The sequence below is a fragment of the Schistocerca gregaria genome, chromosome 9 (assembly GCF_023897955.1).
Source record: "Schistocerca gregaria isolate iqSchGreg1 chromosome 9, iqSchGreg1.2, whole genome shotgun sequence".
Lineage (NCBI taxonomy): Eukaryota > Metazoa > Arthropoda > Insecta > Orthoptera > Acrididae > Schistocerca > Schistocerca gregaria.
Window position 1 is genome coordinate 92,607,131 of NC_064928.1, and position 15,815 is coordinate 92,622,945.

Below are 15,815 nucleotides of genomic sequence, written 5' to 3' on the forward strand. Positions count from 1 at the left end.
AGTGTACAACTGAGTTACCCCAGTAAACACTAAATTTCAAGACACACATCAGGAACACTACTGACAAGTGGCAGAATACTACATTAAATTCAGATACAAAAGCACAAAAGTAGTAACTCATCAATTGTTCACACAAGACATTCATCAGACTGATCATCAAATTTTCAGATGCAATTCTACAAAGTGAGACATTTGCAGTGATTAGAAAACAGTACTCACCAGAAGGATGGGTACAAAGCTACTTAGACTTGGAAATGAAACACACAGAAAAGTAGTTCACAAAACCACTATCACAGCACTGCAACACAATTCAGCCAAACCTTAAAAGGATTTACACAAGGAAAGATCTATACCACTGATGTGGTGGAACTTCGGTTAGAACAGCCCACACAAACTGTGCAACTCAAAATAAAATACAAACTTCCCCCCACAATGAGAGCACATTAAGAAATATGAAGACGTAGCAGACGAAGTCTTCACACTTGCTATCACAATCACCTACCTCATAACATCACTGGGTGACTCCTGAAGACATAATGCCACTATTATTTGAATCACTACCTGAAAGAAACACCAACATAGATCTTCATCTATCCTCAACAACTACATAGCCTGACAGGTTGACAAAACAAATTTTAAACCAAATCTCAGGTTGCTTCTCCTGGTCTACAACTGTCTACTCTGTACGCAAATTTCCAGTTAAAACTTTTAGAATATGGAACAAATATGCATACTCCACTTTTAAATTTAAGCACGGTTTCTCCAGTAATGTGTGCACTGTTAGAAACTAATACACTCATTTTTATCAAATTTAAGCTATGGCGTTCTTTCATAATTTGTAAGTGGCCAACATTTAGCCCTACACATATGCAAACAAATTCTATGAATATAGTCTATGAACTTTACAATTTTGATAGGAACAATGCAAATTATCCATGGAACATGTAATTAACAGAATAATTCTATTTCTAATATTCTTCAAATTACTCACACTATAAAATAAATAATTGTGCTTCAATCAGCAACTCATAAAATGAAAACAGCTTTTAAGCAAACACTACAATAACTTCCTGACTATGTTATCTTCAAATTTTTGCCTTTTGTATTACACCCAAAACCAAGCCGATATTAGCCAAATAAGATTTAAATGAAATAAAACCGTAAAACCCTTACGACTAAAACCATGATTTCTATAAAGATGCCACAAAAAGCTTAACAGAAATGAAAATTGAAACTTTAATAAAGGGCAGCTTTAGATTCAATGTAAGAACTAGACTTCAATCGAAATGGAAGATGGTTACTACTATGAACTGAGAGGAGAACCTTTAATAAAATCTTAGTGAGTATTAGAAGAATCAACCAGGGTAGATCAACATGTCCAATTCACATATTAGTGTCAGACAGCTGTTGGTACCTATAAGATAATGATCTTAATGGATCACACTTTATTGGGAATAAACACAGCTGCTTCTCCACCCATACTACACTGAGGGGAGCCGAATGTATGCTCTACCCCTTGACTAAATGCACGAGATGAGGATTGTCTGAGAAATTCCCTGCCTGATAGTGAAAATGAGGATTTATGTTTTCAAAAATGTTATATTTTACGACATAATACTGGCATAAACACACTACTCTCAACAGTCTTTCAAGGGCATTTTTCCATATTTATAGTGTTCCTCTCAAATTAATGCAAAATATTAATTTACATTTGCAATCGATTATTGGTTGGACAAAAAATGCTAACCAGCATGGAAGACAGACTTCAGCAAACACACTGAGCCTGATGGAGCCAAATCCGGGGTGTGAGGCAGATATTCAACACTTCATACTTCAGGTCCCTGAATTTCTCATTGCCAAGACACTTTCAAGGTAAGATGCACTGTCTTGATGAAATATGATTTTTTCTTCTTCTTCTGCAAAAGAAATCTCTTTACTCAATTTTTTGCACACAGATCCATTAAAAGGTTTTAATAATATTTCAAGTTACTGTATTATCTGTGAAGACAGCCAATTAACAGAATTTGTTTTACATACTGAAACACAGATGCCATTACAGTTCCCACTGATGGCTTAGTCTTTGTTTTCATTGGAGCTGAAGACCTGGCTTCTGTCCGTTGTTTTAGTTGTTGTTCTGATTCTCGTGTGTAGTTTTATGTTTCATCCGATGCAAACATACTCGTGCAGAAAGTCACATTTCTTGTTATGAAAATGGGGCAAACACTGTTCAGATATTGTTGTGCGAGTATGTTTCTGAACTGCCGTGCACATGGGGAGAATGTCTTTCTCACGTGGAATCATCAAGGAAAAATGTAGCCAAAATATTTTTTGAAATCTCTACAATACTGCAAATTTCACTTAAACTTGTATGCCGACTACCCAAACTCATAATGTACACTTTTTTTGATAGTTTCCAGTGCAGTTACACTCATCGTGTGGATCACCTTTGACACTTCCATGGTTTCATTAAATTCAGCAGCTCATCTTCTCATAGTGGATACTGAGGCAGAAGGTGTATTTATAAACTTTTGAATTCATGTTGTCATCAAACTTTCTTGCACATAACACCATCACTGCAGGGAACTCCTTTTTTTTTTAATTTCTGAGCATTCCCATAATGCACCTTGTTCAGACAGCCGCCCACAGCCAACTACTTGACAAAAGACTTGGTGTTTCACATGTAGCCTGTGGAAAACTGTAGCAAATTCTGGGGAAAAATATCACACAACTAGTTGTGCAATCTCTGGGTGAGGCTATAGTCATATTGTGTGTCACACAGACAGATATTGTTCAATCCCAATACTGAAATAAGGTTCTGGCTAGCGCAAATCAGCACTCTGGTCATGTTGGTTCCAGATTATGAGATACAGAAGCACTTGTGTCACGCCAAGATTGCTGTGAATACAGTTCTCCTCATGGTTATAGTGTTTATCCATATCACCAGACACCTCAAGCTTTGGCAGGTTAGTGTTGTAGGGTTGTACCAAGCCATTTCTCCATCTGCTGGTTCCTCCGATGTTGGAACTACTCAATCAGGTGAAAGGATATCAGGAGTAGCTCAGCGAGGAAAACCGAGCAATGGCTTCAGGTCACAGGGCATTCCTAGCCACTTCAGTGCACACACCTTGCATAATGAAGTTTGGTTGAATAGAAAAGAATGTGAAAAACGTGAACATTAGAACTGCTACTATTATTTGTATTTAGGGCAGTAAGCAGCAGTGATTTAGCATACAAAAAAAAGTTACTGAAGTTGGAAGAGGAGTTAAATAAGATCAAGTGTTATAAGTAAGTGGTGTTATATGTACTCTGACAAAAACCAAAGACCCAGTGGAATTATTAGCACGTTTTATCACAAATGAACAGCATAAAATAAAGTGTACATTTTACAGCAGAGAAAAAAAATCAGTTATTGAAAGAATCTCAGAGGGAACAGCAAGACTTTGTTTTTAAATAGAAAAAAAGATATTCCACCAATTACACAAGATTAAATTACATTACAAGCGAAGCATCTTAAAAATGAAGATTATGGAAACGCATATCAAATGAGCAATTACTTAACAAAAGCACTTAAGCAAACAAGGCAGGGATGGAGCCAAGGCAGAGGTGGTTCAAAGCACGGGGGCTTGAGGGGAGGCACAGGAGTGGGGGGCCACAGGTGGGGAGAGTGGGTGGAGAGGACAGCGGTGGTGGGTGGAGGGCGGAGGCTGTGGGGTGTGGGTGGAGGTGGTGGGGTGGAGGGCAGAGGTGGGTGGAGTGGGTGGGTGGAGACAGGAGGGCTGGAGATGGGAGGAGGGTGGGGACGGGCGGAATGGCGGGGATGGGGGGAGAGGGCCATGTTGGGGGAGGGGAGGGCAGGAACTGGGGGAGAGGGCTGTGTTGCGGGGTGGGGAGGGTGAGGATGGGGGCAGGGGGAGAGGACTCTGTTGGGGGAGGGGGAGGGGTGGGGATGGTGGAGGGGCCTGTGTTGGGGGAGGGGAGGGCACGCACGGGGGTAGAGTGCTGCATTGGACGGGGATGGCAGGGACAGGGTGGAGGGCAGAGATGGTAGAGTGTGGAGACAGAGACAAACACAGGGGCAGAGGGCGTAGGGCACAGACTGGCTGGTAGGGCATAGGGAGGGCAGAGTCAAAGGGGGGAAGGAGGGCAGAGACCGGGGGGAGGGAGGGTGGAGACCGGAGGGAGGGCAGAGACCAGGGGGGCGGGCGTAGGGCAGAGGCAGGGGGGCGTAGGGCAGAAGCAGGGGGGGAGTAGGACAGACACAGGGGGCGTAGGGCACAGACTGGGAGGCCGTAGGGCACAGACCCGGGGGGGGGGGGGGGAGGGCAGAGACCGGGGGGGGAGGGTAGAGACCGGAGGGCCATAGGGCAGAGACCTGGGGGGGAGGGCAGAGACTGGGGGGTGGGGGGAGGGCAGAGACCGGGGGAGAGGGCAGAGACCGGGGGGAAGGATGGAGACTGGGGGCCGTAGGGCAGAGACCGGGCGGGGGGGAGAGGGCAGAGACCGGGGGGAGGGCAGAGATCGGGTGGGAGGGCAGAGACCGGGGGGGGGGGGGGGGGGAAGAGACCGGGGGGGGGGAGGGCAGAGACCAGGGGAGAGGGCAGAGACCGGGGGGAGGATGGAGACTGGAGGCTGTAGGGCAGAGACCGGGCGAGGGGGGAGAGGGCAGAGACCAGAGACCGGGGGGAGGGTGGAGACTGGAGGCTGTAGGGCAGAGACCGGGCGAGGGGGGAGAGGGCAGAGACCGTGGGGACTGACAACAAACACTCACAGTCTTTGTAGAGAAATGTGATGAGGTATTCATGCTCTGGTTGAAACTGGATGAAAAGTGGGCACTTATGAAATTTTTTTGGAAGTGACAGCTGGTTACTGCTACTGGCGGAACTAAAATTTCACCTCCTTAAGTTAAGTAATGCCCACCAAATCAACCTCATAATTTTACAACTGTATACTTTCATTAATATTTTAATTATTAATGTCTGGAATTTAAAATTTCAGTTGTTTAACCTCATCTTTATCAAATATCAGATTATCTCCCACAATGTGAGGTCCAAGTGACCACGCAGCACACAGCCCACCTGCCGAGGACCGCCGCTGGCGTTGCCTCTGGCGCTGCTTGGGAATGGCTCCCTGGCTGCGGATGCTGCCCTGCCCACTGCCCGCCTCTCGGCTACCACTGCCCCCGCGATCTCTCGGCAGCAGCTTCGAACCCTCGTGCTCAGCACTCGGCGTCGTGCTCGAGCTGCCGGAGTCTTCCGAGTCCTTGCGGCAGCCACCTGTCACAGAACCGTTTCATCTCGGACGTACAGCACTGGAGCGTCACAGGTTAAATAGGTGATACAGTATAGTTGGGGTATGGGAACAAATTTGAAACAGTTAACAGCAATTATAGTGAGAGAGAAGAGGAGTGCGAACTTGTGCGTACTTACAAGCTGTCAAAACGAGGTCAACTGGAATAGGGCTAACAGACATACAGACATGATATGACAAAACTTAGAAATTCTTATTGCTGACTCCCCATTTTCATAATTTTTTAAATATTAATGAGTTTAAAAAATTCCATTTATGAACAAGTAAGTGTACTGAAAACAGGTGATCCATACTTTCACATATTATTGTTTGCAGATGATCTGGTGGCAGTTACCACCAATACCGACAATGCTGTAACTCATATAAAATTAATATAACTTTGTGACTAGCGGACATCAGTGCTTGGTGGGGAGGGGGGGGGGGGGGGGGACATACCTTCAGCTAATATGCCCATTCGTTTGTGCAATCAATGTAAATCACACCAAACAACTGGGTTCTGCCCCCTCTTATGTAACCTGCACCGCATGGCAATACCCTACACATTCTACTGAAGAAGCAACACAGGAGATGGAAGCCCAAGAAAGAACAGCATTTGTTTGATGCCAGGACCCTGCCACCTGATCGGCTGAAATATCAATCACAAAGTTATTTTAATCTGAGTGTATACATGTGTGAAGTTGGAAGGGTTTTACACGTGTGAATTTTGAAAGGTTTTGGGAGCTTCCATCAAAAATTTACAGAAACACCAAGGCCTCTGAAGAATTCTATTAACTTGGGTCTGTGATTGATAAGCATCCAGCTTGTGGAAAGGTTATACAACACTGAATAAGACAGTGACATAAAGCCGTACAACAACTATGTAGTATACAGTGTGCAAAGCTCATAAAAAATGATCTTTATTAGGCGAATACATTATAAAATTATTGAGAGGATTACATTCTATAACTTATGCAATGTTTACACCAGAGAGAATGGAAGCAAACACAAGTTCAGACAATTTGCCAGAGTTCAGCACCTTTTCTTGTATCCGAAAACACATATCTACAGTGGAGGGAATGGAAGAGAAAATAAGAAAACAAGTGTAGCATGCCAACCCTACAAATGTGTATGGTGCCAGTAACAGGCATACAGGTTTCAATCAAGGCTGATTCAATCATAGTTATAGCCGAGATTTCAAAACTGTGATTTTCGGCAAGGTTCATTTTGCAAGGCAGATTTGCTGCTCTCAGTAAAGGCTCGTCTTGGGAAAGCAAGCAAAATGCCATATGGAAAGAAAAATGTTGCTGCCTGGATTTCTGTACTTGTAACGTATAGAAGTAATGCACTCATCACTGAATTTTAACTTCAGCCTTCCTCAAAATTGTTTCAAAACTATGCAGGTATGTCGGCTGACACTTTTCACTAGAGTCTAACTGCAATTTGGAAAATTACAAAGCAGGGCATTGATTGCTAACAAGTAACATAAACTGAAGAAAAGGCAGTATTTACGCAGTGATTCTTTTTAAACCAAGACAGATGCATTAACAACCATTTCACAGTTCAATAGTCACAATATCTCAGATACTTCCTAATATCTACAGTGACATTTGTGTAAAGTACTCATTGTTAAAGTATGATTAATGTAATGTAAAATATTCATATGATGTGTCATGCATGCTACCTGATAAAATCTACACAATAGTTTTTTGGAGAGGAAATGATATGATCCTCAAGGAAACTATTTTTGCTTATTTGTTGTATTACATTAAAATAGCAGTGATACATCTGCGAAGTAATTACAGCTACCTGTCACATATGCCACATGAAGATTACGGCCTTTCATATTTTTAATTTAACATTAAGCAGTATAAAATATACATATTTCAATTTGTTTACTTCCATGGAAATTTACTTTGCTGTTCCATTTTAATATAAGTAAATACACCCTGCTTCTTTTCTCTGTCCTACCTGATGGAAGCAAGTAATGAATTTGTTTTCCTTCTCATCTCTGCAGATGAATCTTTGAGTGCCTTGATAATTTCTACCTAGCATATTTCTTTTTGTCTGACATTTTGTGCAGTGGATCTCTTGATCCCATAAGCACTTCTGACATCTACACTCTTATATTAGCAACAATACATTTTCTTCTGACTGACCCATCATTCACAGAACTTCATTCGATAACAAAAGTAGTTCATGTGCCAAATAGTAGACAGCTGCTCTCTGTGCTGCAAGTGCAAAATCAGATAACATATGACATTTCTCTTACGGTTCGCAGAAAAAACTGATAACTGACAGAACACGAACACCGGTGAATGTGAACTGAATATGATCAAATGCTGTTTGCTCACATTCGCCTATTGGTTCAACTGAAGAGAATGCTTGTTCACTTACGTCCAATTTGGTGTAAACCGTGTTTCTTAAGCACAGAACATTAGCGAAAGAACAAAAGCAGGAAATAATCAAGTCTGAAAATGCTTGTAGTAAGAAGCAGTGGAAGACTACAGTGACAGAAGCATGTGCAAAATGCATCCACAAAAGAGAGAATGATATACAGGGTGGTCAGTAAGTCTGAAAAGCTCATAAGAGTGTTGCATAGCAAGTTGTGCTGAGAAAAAATTGTTACGAAAAAATGTTATACACTGTGTCATTTCCAAGTAAATTAGCATTGAAGTCACTCACTCAGACCCTTGTATATGCCAATTCAAATGGCCCGCCAGAGATGGTGTCACTGAACATGTTCTTCATCTGGTTTCCTAAAATTGAGCAATAGAGCAAAATTGGGCATGGGACAGTAGTGGGGATTGAACACAACCCGATGGCTGAGCAGTCTCATGCACTATCATCTATGCTATGATGACAACTGACACTAATTTTATCTGATGGGCCACATGAATTTGCACTTGCAATGGCTTGACTGGCTAACTTCAAAGCTAATTAACTCAAAAGCAGCGCAACATACAAAATTTTTCTCTTAACAATTATTTCTCAAAACAATCTACCACGCTACACCCTCACTAGTTTTTCAGGCAGTATGTTAAACAGGATATAAGGAAATAGGCTGCTTTAGTGTGTACGTCTTACAGGATGAACGAGGAAAAGTGGCCTTTAAAAACATGGAATTGAGACCTTTCTGAAAAATAAGGGCAAGAAATGGCAAGGAGAACATGGGGATAGAGTGTGCAAGAAGCCAAGGACAGCAAGCAGCTGTAAATCAGATGAACGAAATGGCAAAAGCAGTAAAACAAATGTACAAAAAATTCCATGAGCTGAAGAATCAAACTATGGAAAATCCAGGATGGAATGTAACAATACTATGGCTACTCACCATATAACGGAGATGCTCAGTCACAGGTGGACACAACAAAAAGGCTTACACAATGAAAGCAGAGATGTTGAGTTGCAGGTGGACACAACAAAAAGGCTTACACAATGAAAGCTTGTAGCCAGTAAGCCATACTGCCAATTGTGAGAGTCTTTTTGTTGTGTCTATCTGCGACTCAACATCTCTGCTATATGGTGAGAAGCAACTTTCCTTCTTGTAATATTGTTACAAGAGCTAAAGAACCTATACACAATAGGCACACTACTTAATGATACTATTTGTGTGACCTGAAGCTGTAAATATGCAATACATTCATTTTGTCTTGAGAATACAGTCTGTTTCCTTAAAAAGGGATAAACAAGCAAGTAGATATAAAATATTCTCTACCATAAAAGCTTGTCCTTGTTCAGTATCACACATTGATCCTACTTTATCTCTGTACAACAGTGGGTTAAGGTTGCTGAAAACCCAACAATCCCACTGACGGCGTTACATTTTGCAGTCCTATTTCTCCAAGCAAAAGGACAATGTTTAGCTGAAATTTACCATGAACTGATCGGCATTAATGAGCCTTCAGCAACGATTAAAGGAAAAGTAATGCAATAGATTTACACATTTAGGGAAAGTGGTAAGAATACACCCATTGAAAAGTGAAGCAGAAGGCTGAGCAATGGAGGAGATGATTGCTTAGAAGAAGGGTCAAGAAGTGTTGGAACTCAAATCCCTTAATCAACTTGCTACAAATTTCAACAATTATACCTAGCTAGAGTGCACAGAGTTCATCGGGTGACTACTGATCAAACTGTCCGAACATACTGTTATTTCAGAACAGAGAGTCTCTACCAACTCCATTAAAAACATATTCTCAACCAGACTATCTCTTCCTATGCACAAAGAAATAACTAGCATATCAGTGTTTCATAGACAAGTACATGATGAGTTTGAGATTGACTGAAATCCCAAGAGGTGGAATAGTATGCAGGAAGTTTTAAAAAATCTTGGTCAGTGGTCCAAAACCGCTTAGAGAGTAACGGTGGCTATGCAGAAAAGACAGAGAAAAAGAATGTACATCTACAAATCTCACAGTTTCATGTCTGCATCCATTGCCATCCTTTCTGTTCAATACTACACTCCTGGAAATGGAAAAAAGAACACATTGACACCGGTGTGTCAGACCCACCATACTTGGTCCGGATACTGCGAGAGGGCTGTACAAGCAATGATCACACGCATGGCACAGCGGACACACCAGGAACCGCGGTGTTGGCCGTCGAATGGCGCTAGCTGCGCAGCATTTGTGCACCGCTGCCGTCAGTATCAGCCAGTTTGCCGTGGCACACGGAGCTCCGTCGCAGTCTTTAACACTGGTAGCATGCTGCGACAGAGTGGACGTGAACCGTGCAGCTGACGGACATTGAGCGAGGGCGTATAGTGGGCATGCGGGAGGCCGGGTGGACGTACCGCCGAATTGCTCAACACGTGGGGCGTGAGGTCTCCACAGTACATCGATGTTGTCGCCAGTGGTTGGCGGAAGGTGCACGTGCCCGTCGACCTGGGACCGGACCGCAGCGACGCACGGATGCACGCCAAGACCGTAGGATCCTACGCAGTGCCGTAGGGGACCACACCGCCACTTCCCAGCAAATTAGGGACGCTGTTGCTCCTGGGGTATCGGCGAGGACCATTCGCAACCGTCTCCATGAAGCTCGGCTACGGTCCCGCACACCGTTAGGCCGTCTTCCGCTCACGCCCCAACATCGTGCAGCCCGCCTCCAGTGGTGTCGTGACAGGCGTGAATGGAGGGACGAATGGAGATGTGTCGTCTTCAGCGATGAGAGTCGCTTCTGCCTTGGTGCCAATGATGGTCGTATGCGTGTTTGGCGCCGTGCAGGTGAGCGCCACAATCAGGACTGCATACGACCGAGGCACACAGGGCCAACACCCGGCATCATGGTGTGGGGAGCGATCTCCTACACTGGCCGTACACCTCTGGTGATCGTCGAGGGGACACTGAATAGTGCACGGTACATCCAAACCGTCATCGAACCCATCGTTCTACCATTCCTAGACCGGCAAGGGAACTTGCTGTTCCAACAGGACAATGCACGCCCACATGTATCCCGTGCCACCCAACATGCTCTAGAAGGTGTAAGTCAACTACCCTGGCCAGCAAGATCTCCGGATCTGTCCCCCATTGAGCATGTTTGGGACTGGATGAAGCGTCGTCTCACGCGGTCTGCACGTCCAGCACGAACGCTGGTCCAACTGAGGCGCCAGGTGGAAATGGCATGGCAAGCCGTTCCACAGGACTACATCCAGCATCTGTACGATCGTCTCCATGGGAGAATAGCAGCCTGCATTGCTGCAAAATGTGGATATACACTGTACTAGTGCCGACATTGTGCATGCTCTGTTTCCTGTGTCTATGTGCCTGTGGTTCTGTCAGTGTGATCATGTGATGTATCTGACCCCAGAAATGTGTCAATAAAGTTTCCCCTTCCTGGGACAATGAATTCACGGTGTTCTTATTTCAATTTCCAGGAGTGTATTTCGTGTTAGACAAGCTTTGTAATTTTACATTCCCACATTTTTCCTGTTTCAACAGTTTTGAGCAATCACTATTCTTCTCCCTCAGACAGTTTCAACAACCATTCTTTGGTTTCACCTTCTTCTACTCTACACCTACTAATATAATTTATAGTGTGTTCAATGCAAAGTATCATTTTTGTTGCATATTAAAATAAAAATTCTCCACTAAATAATATTACTCATAGAAATATAAAAAGTGAGTAATATGAGAAACAATTTCTGACTAAACAATTTTCATCTGCTAAATTTTGAACTCTGTATCACTCTACCATCAACTGTGTGCACTAATTCTGAATGCTACCAGAAACTAAGCTCTAATTCACTTTTTCTAGATTGTATTTACTGATAGCAACAATGACTAATACAATTTTAGAAATGAAATAAAAGATTAATACTTAAAACAGTTGCTAGTGCGATACTTTCAACACACTGTAAATAAAAATAAATTGTTAAAAAAGTTAACTCAGCTAATAGAAATCATATTTTTATATGTTTGCAATAAAAGGTATTAGCTACAAGTATCCAAATTCTATTGGTCACTGGACAAAGAAAACATGAAAGTGATCCCTAGACAGGAAGCAGAAACATGGGACATAAGGTCAGTGAAGGAATTAATAGGCCATCAATATTGAGATCAATGCAACTGAAGCACTAAATCAGTTTGATAATGATGGGATAAAGACACGTTAAGAAATGATAGGATAAGAGAGTTAATGAAGGTGGAACCATTACAGGAGAAGATAGTGGAATCAAGGCTGAGATGGTATGCACACGTTAAGAGAATGGAGGAGAAGAGGATACCCAGGAGGATACACGAAATGAAACTGGAAGGAAAGAGACCAAGAGGAAGAGCAAGAGACAGATGGCTGAAAGGAGTAGACAAATTGGTCCAGAAGAAAGGAGAAGACTGGACTGAGGTGAAGATGGAGAGATAGTGGCAAGACAGAGGAAGATGGAAAGGCCTATGTTCCATACACACCTGACCAGGCTGGAAACTGTCCAAGATGATGAATGATGGGATACGGAATTGACCATGCTACAAGTAACAAGTTAGGTGCAGAAATACACACAGTCAGATGTTTATGAAGATAGTTTTTGAGCTTCAATATGAGTGAAGATTAGAGATACTAAACACAAGTACAATGTAATACCAATCTTCACTTACAAAGATGCGCTGTACACTATGTTAAGTCACGAGTGTTTTGAGGTACAAAACTGAAAATTGCACAAAACGTGATAAAAAGATGGATTTGTGTAATTCTTAGTTTGAGATTACAAAGTATATACAAGATTAAGGAAACACATATGATTGAGCAAAAATATTATAAGGTAGATTGATGAGGGTCTTTTTTTTTTAAGTTATATTTGGAAAGTTTCTCTATTCAAAGTATCTTTAATAATCTGATGATCATACTGCAATGGAGCACTTAGCATAAATTTGCCAAAAGAAAATAACATAACAGCCACACAAGAGATGTGCAGCAATGGTCAGGCAGCTACGATATAGTCTGGTCTATTTAAAAATACATTAATATAAAATCAAACAATGGAAAATCCAGTATGGAATGTAAAAATATGCCAAGGGTCTCAGTGAGGCTTTTACAGACTATAATTATCCTCCCAACCTTGTACAAAAACCAATCTCCTGTGCCTTATCTTTCCAATCACACACCACCTCATAAAATCTCACTGTCCATCCACAGAGGAGCATTCCCTTCATAACTCAGTACCACCCACGACTGGAACACTCGAATTACATTCACCGCCAGCGTTTCAACTACCTCTCGTTGTGCTCCGATATGAGAAATGTCCTGCCCACTTCCTTCTCACCTCTCCCACAGTGCTAATCTGCCGTCCACCAAACCTATACAATATACTAGTCCATCCTTACACAACCCCCTGCTCCCAACCACTTGTCTCGTGACTCACAATAGACCCAGATGCAAGACCTGTCTCATACACCACCTACTCCCAGTCCAGTTACTAACATGGCCTATCCCATCAAAGGCAAGGCTATCTGTGAAACCAATCATGTGATCTACAAGCTAAGCTGCAGCCACTGTGCTGCATCCTATGTGGGACACTACACCAACAAGTTGCCTGTCCGCACAAGCAGCTACCGACAAAATGTGGCCGAGAAACAAGTGGACCACCTTGTTGCTGAACACACCGCCCAACATGACATTCTTCATTTCAATAACAGCTTCACAGCCTGTTCCTGAACAACGCAGGTGGGAACTGTCCCTGGAATATATCCTACATTTCCATAACCCTCCTGGCCTCAACCTTCGTTAGTCATTGCTCTCATCCATCTAGCCCCTTCCCTGTTCCCATTCCAGCACTACACTGCCCTCTGCCCTATATTCCACCAACGAACCCAGTCCTCCTCTTCTTTTCCACTACCTCACTCCCCTCTCTTCCGCACCCTCCGTCTAACTTCCCAACTGTACTTAGCTGCCCAAGCCTCTCTCAACCTCGTCCCTGTATATTCCCCAACAGCACTTCACCGTCCCCCAATCCTACTCTGCTATCCTTCCCCCTCCCCTCCTCCTTTCCTCCACCCAGCTGTCTTTCCCATCATGCACTGCTGCTGCTGCTCATCATCTGGCTTTAGCTACCACTGTGGTTGTGGTTGTGTGTGTGTGTGTGTGTGTGTGTGTGTGTGTGTGTGTGTGTGTTATTGACAGTAGCCTTTTTGGCTAAAGGCTTATTTTGTGACAGTCTCTTTGTTGTGCCTATCTGCTATATGGTGTTGTAACAATATAAAATGTAACAACTTGACACATAATTGAGATACTTATTGGTGGTTTGTTTCTACAAGTATAGTAACTCAAAATGTTTTATACATTTGCTTATATCAGTTGGTAGCACATGCACATGAGCATAACTGTTTGTTCGTATAAATGTGCATCAGTAATCGTGTGGCCTCCACAGCAGAATATGTTCTGTGTGCTTTCTTTCATGGTGCTAAAGTCTGTTACACTGGTTTAAAGTTGTTTTTGATGCGAGTACAGACTGCGATCAGCTGACGATGTTCCCAATACGCAACATTCGATAAGGTTTGGGAAACTGGGGGCTTGCTTTCAATGTAGGCTCACCACCCAAGCACACAGATACAGAGGCTATTGTGGAATTAATCTGTAGTCCTTCCAGAGGAGCCCTCATTAGTCAATCTGACAAGCAAGTATGCAGTTACTGTTACCTCATTCAGCACTACACAATCATCCATAAAAGGTAGAACCTACATGAAAACTGCAGCTTTGTCACAAAATTGGGCTTGAGAACAGGCTGCAACAAAAGGCATTCACAGCGACAATTGTGGCTAAACCGGATGAAAATGAGGTATTTCTCGATTTCGTCTGTTTCTTGAACAGTGCTACACAATTGCTGCAGTTGGAGAATTGAACCATCCCAAACATGGTGATAAGAGTGCAAACATGAATATGTGATGTAGATTGTTGAAGCACAGGGTTATAGATCCATTCTTTTTCATGAAGCCTACAGTTAATTCAACAATGTACATAGACGTCTTGGAGCTGTAAGCTGTGCCACAACTTCCTTGTGACATTGTATTTCAACAAGATGGCACACCATGCCATTTTGTGAACATCGTGAGGGACTTGTGGAATCGTGAGTTCCCAAACTGCTGGATCGGGAGAGGTAGCACACTGATTGCTTCGCACCTGAGAAGTTCAGACATTATGCCATTTGATTTTTTTCCGGGAGGGTTTATCAACACCAGTTTGTGATCTAAAAGATCTGCGGCATCACATTTGTGTAGCTATAGTAAATGTTGTGCCTCCGATTGCTGCAAAGCTCTTCAAGATTGTACGTCTATCATGGCACTTTTCGAATGGCCTTGTGCTTCCTGTCGGAAGACTCAAGTGGCATCCTGGAGAAGTCCGATGTGAGAGCCTTCTTGGTGCCCACAAGTGAGGCAAATATGAGTCACTCTAGCAGGAGGATTAGTCATAAGCTCATGTCTGCGTGACTGCGTTGCAGCTAAGTTGTTAAACCATACTTGGTTGTGCATCTTGCTTCCACCTGCAGTCCATTTCCTCCATTTGCTGTCAATATTAAATGCGCACATATCACGCTTGACGCAATCCCAAAAGTGTAGTGAAGGTCTTCCACAAGGTCTCTTTGCTTCTGCTATGTCACTGAGTAATGTGCGCCGGGGCAGACGGGAGTAGTCCATATGATGCAGATGTCATAACCACCGCAGGCGACATTGTCTGAGTTTGGCTGTGATACTATGTTGTTTTTGCAGTTTTCAGAACCATATCATTTGTCACACAATTGTTCCATGATATTCTCAAGATTCTCTGTAAGCACCACAGGTGGAAGGCATTGAGCTCTCGTTCCTGTTTGGCATAAGACATCCAAGTCTCAGTCCCATACAGGAGGGTACTCAACACACGATTGACACACAAGTATTTTTGTCGAAAATTTAAGATGTTTGTTGTCCCATGCTCGTATGCGGAATTTTCCAAAAGTGTGGCAGCCTTTCCTATTCACGCATTTATCTCATCACCCAGGGAGAGATCATCTGCCATTATTGAGCCAAGATAGCAGAATATATATACTACCTACAACAAGGAGCCGTCCAGTCTGA

General features: G+C 43.0%; 1 protein-coding gene across 6 annotated transcripts in view; it reads right to left on the reverse strand.

Moving 5' to 3' along the window:
• LOC126292314 (pecanex-like protein 1) overlaps nt 1-15,815 on the reverse strand; it is a 274,150-nt gene that overhangs the window by 153,128 nt on the left and 105,207 nt on the right. For 5 of the 6 annotated variants that reach the window (XM_049986247.1, XM_049986250.1, XM_049986251.1 and 2 more), the window contains one exon: nt 5,076-5,273. The exons of the other annotated variant lie outside the window; for it this stretch is intronic. In XM_049986247.1, coding sequence (XP_049842204.1) covers nt 5,076-5,273 — 198 coding nt within the window. The remainder of the gene's footprint in view (nt 1-5,075; nt 5,274-15,815) is intronic. 6 annotated transcript variants of the gene reach the window in all.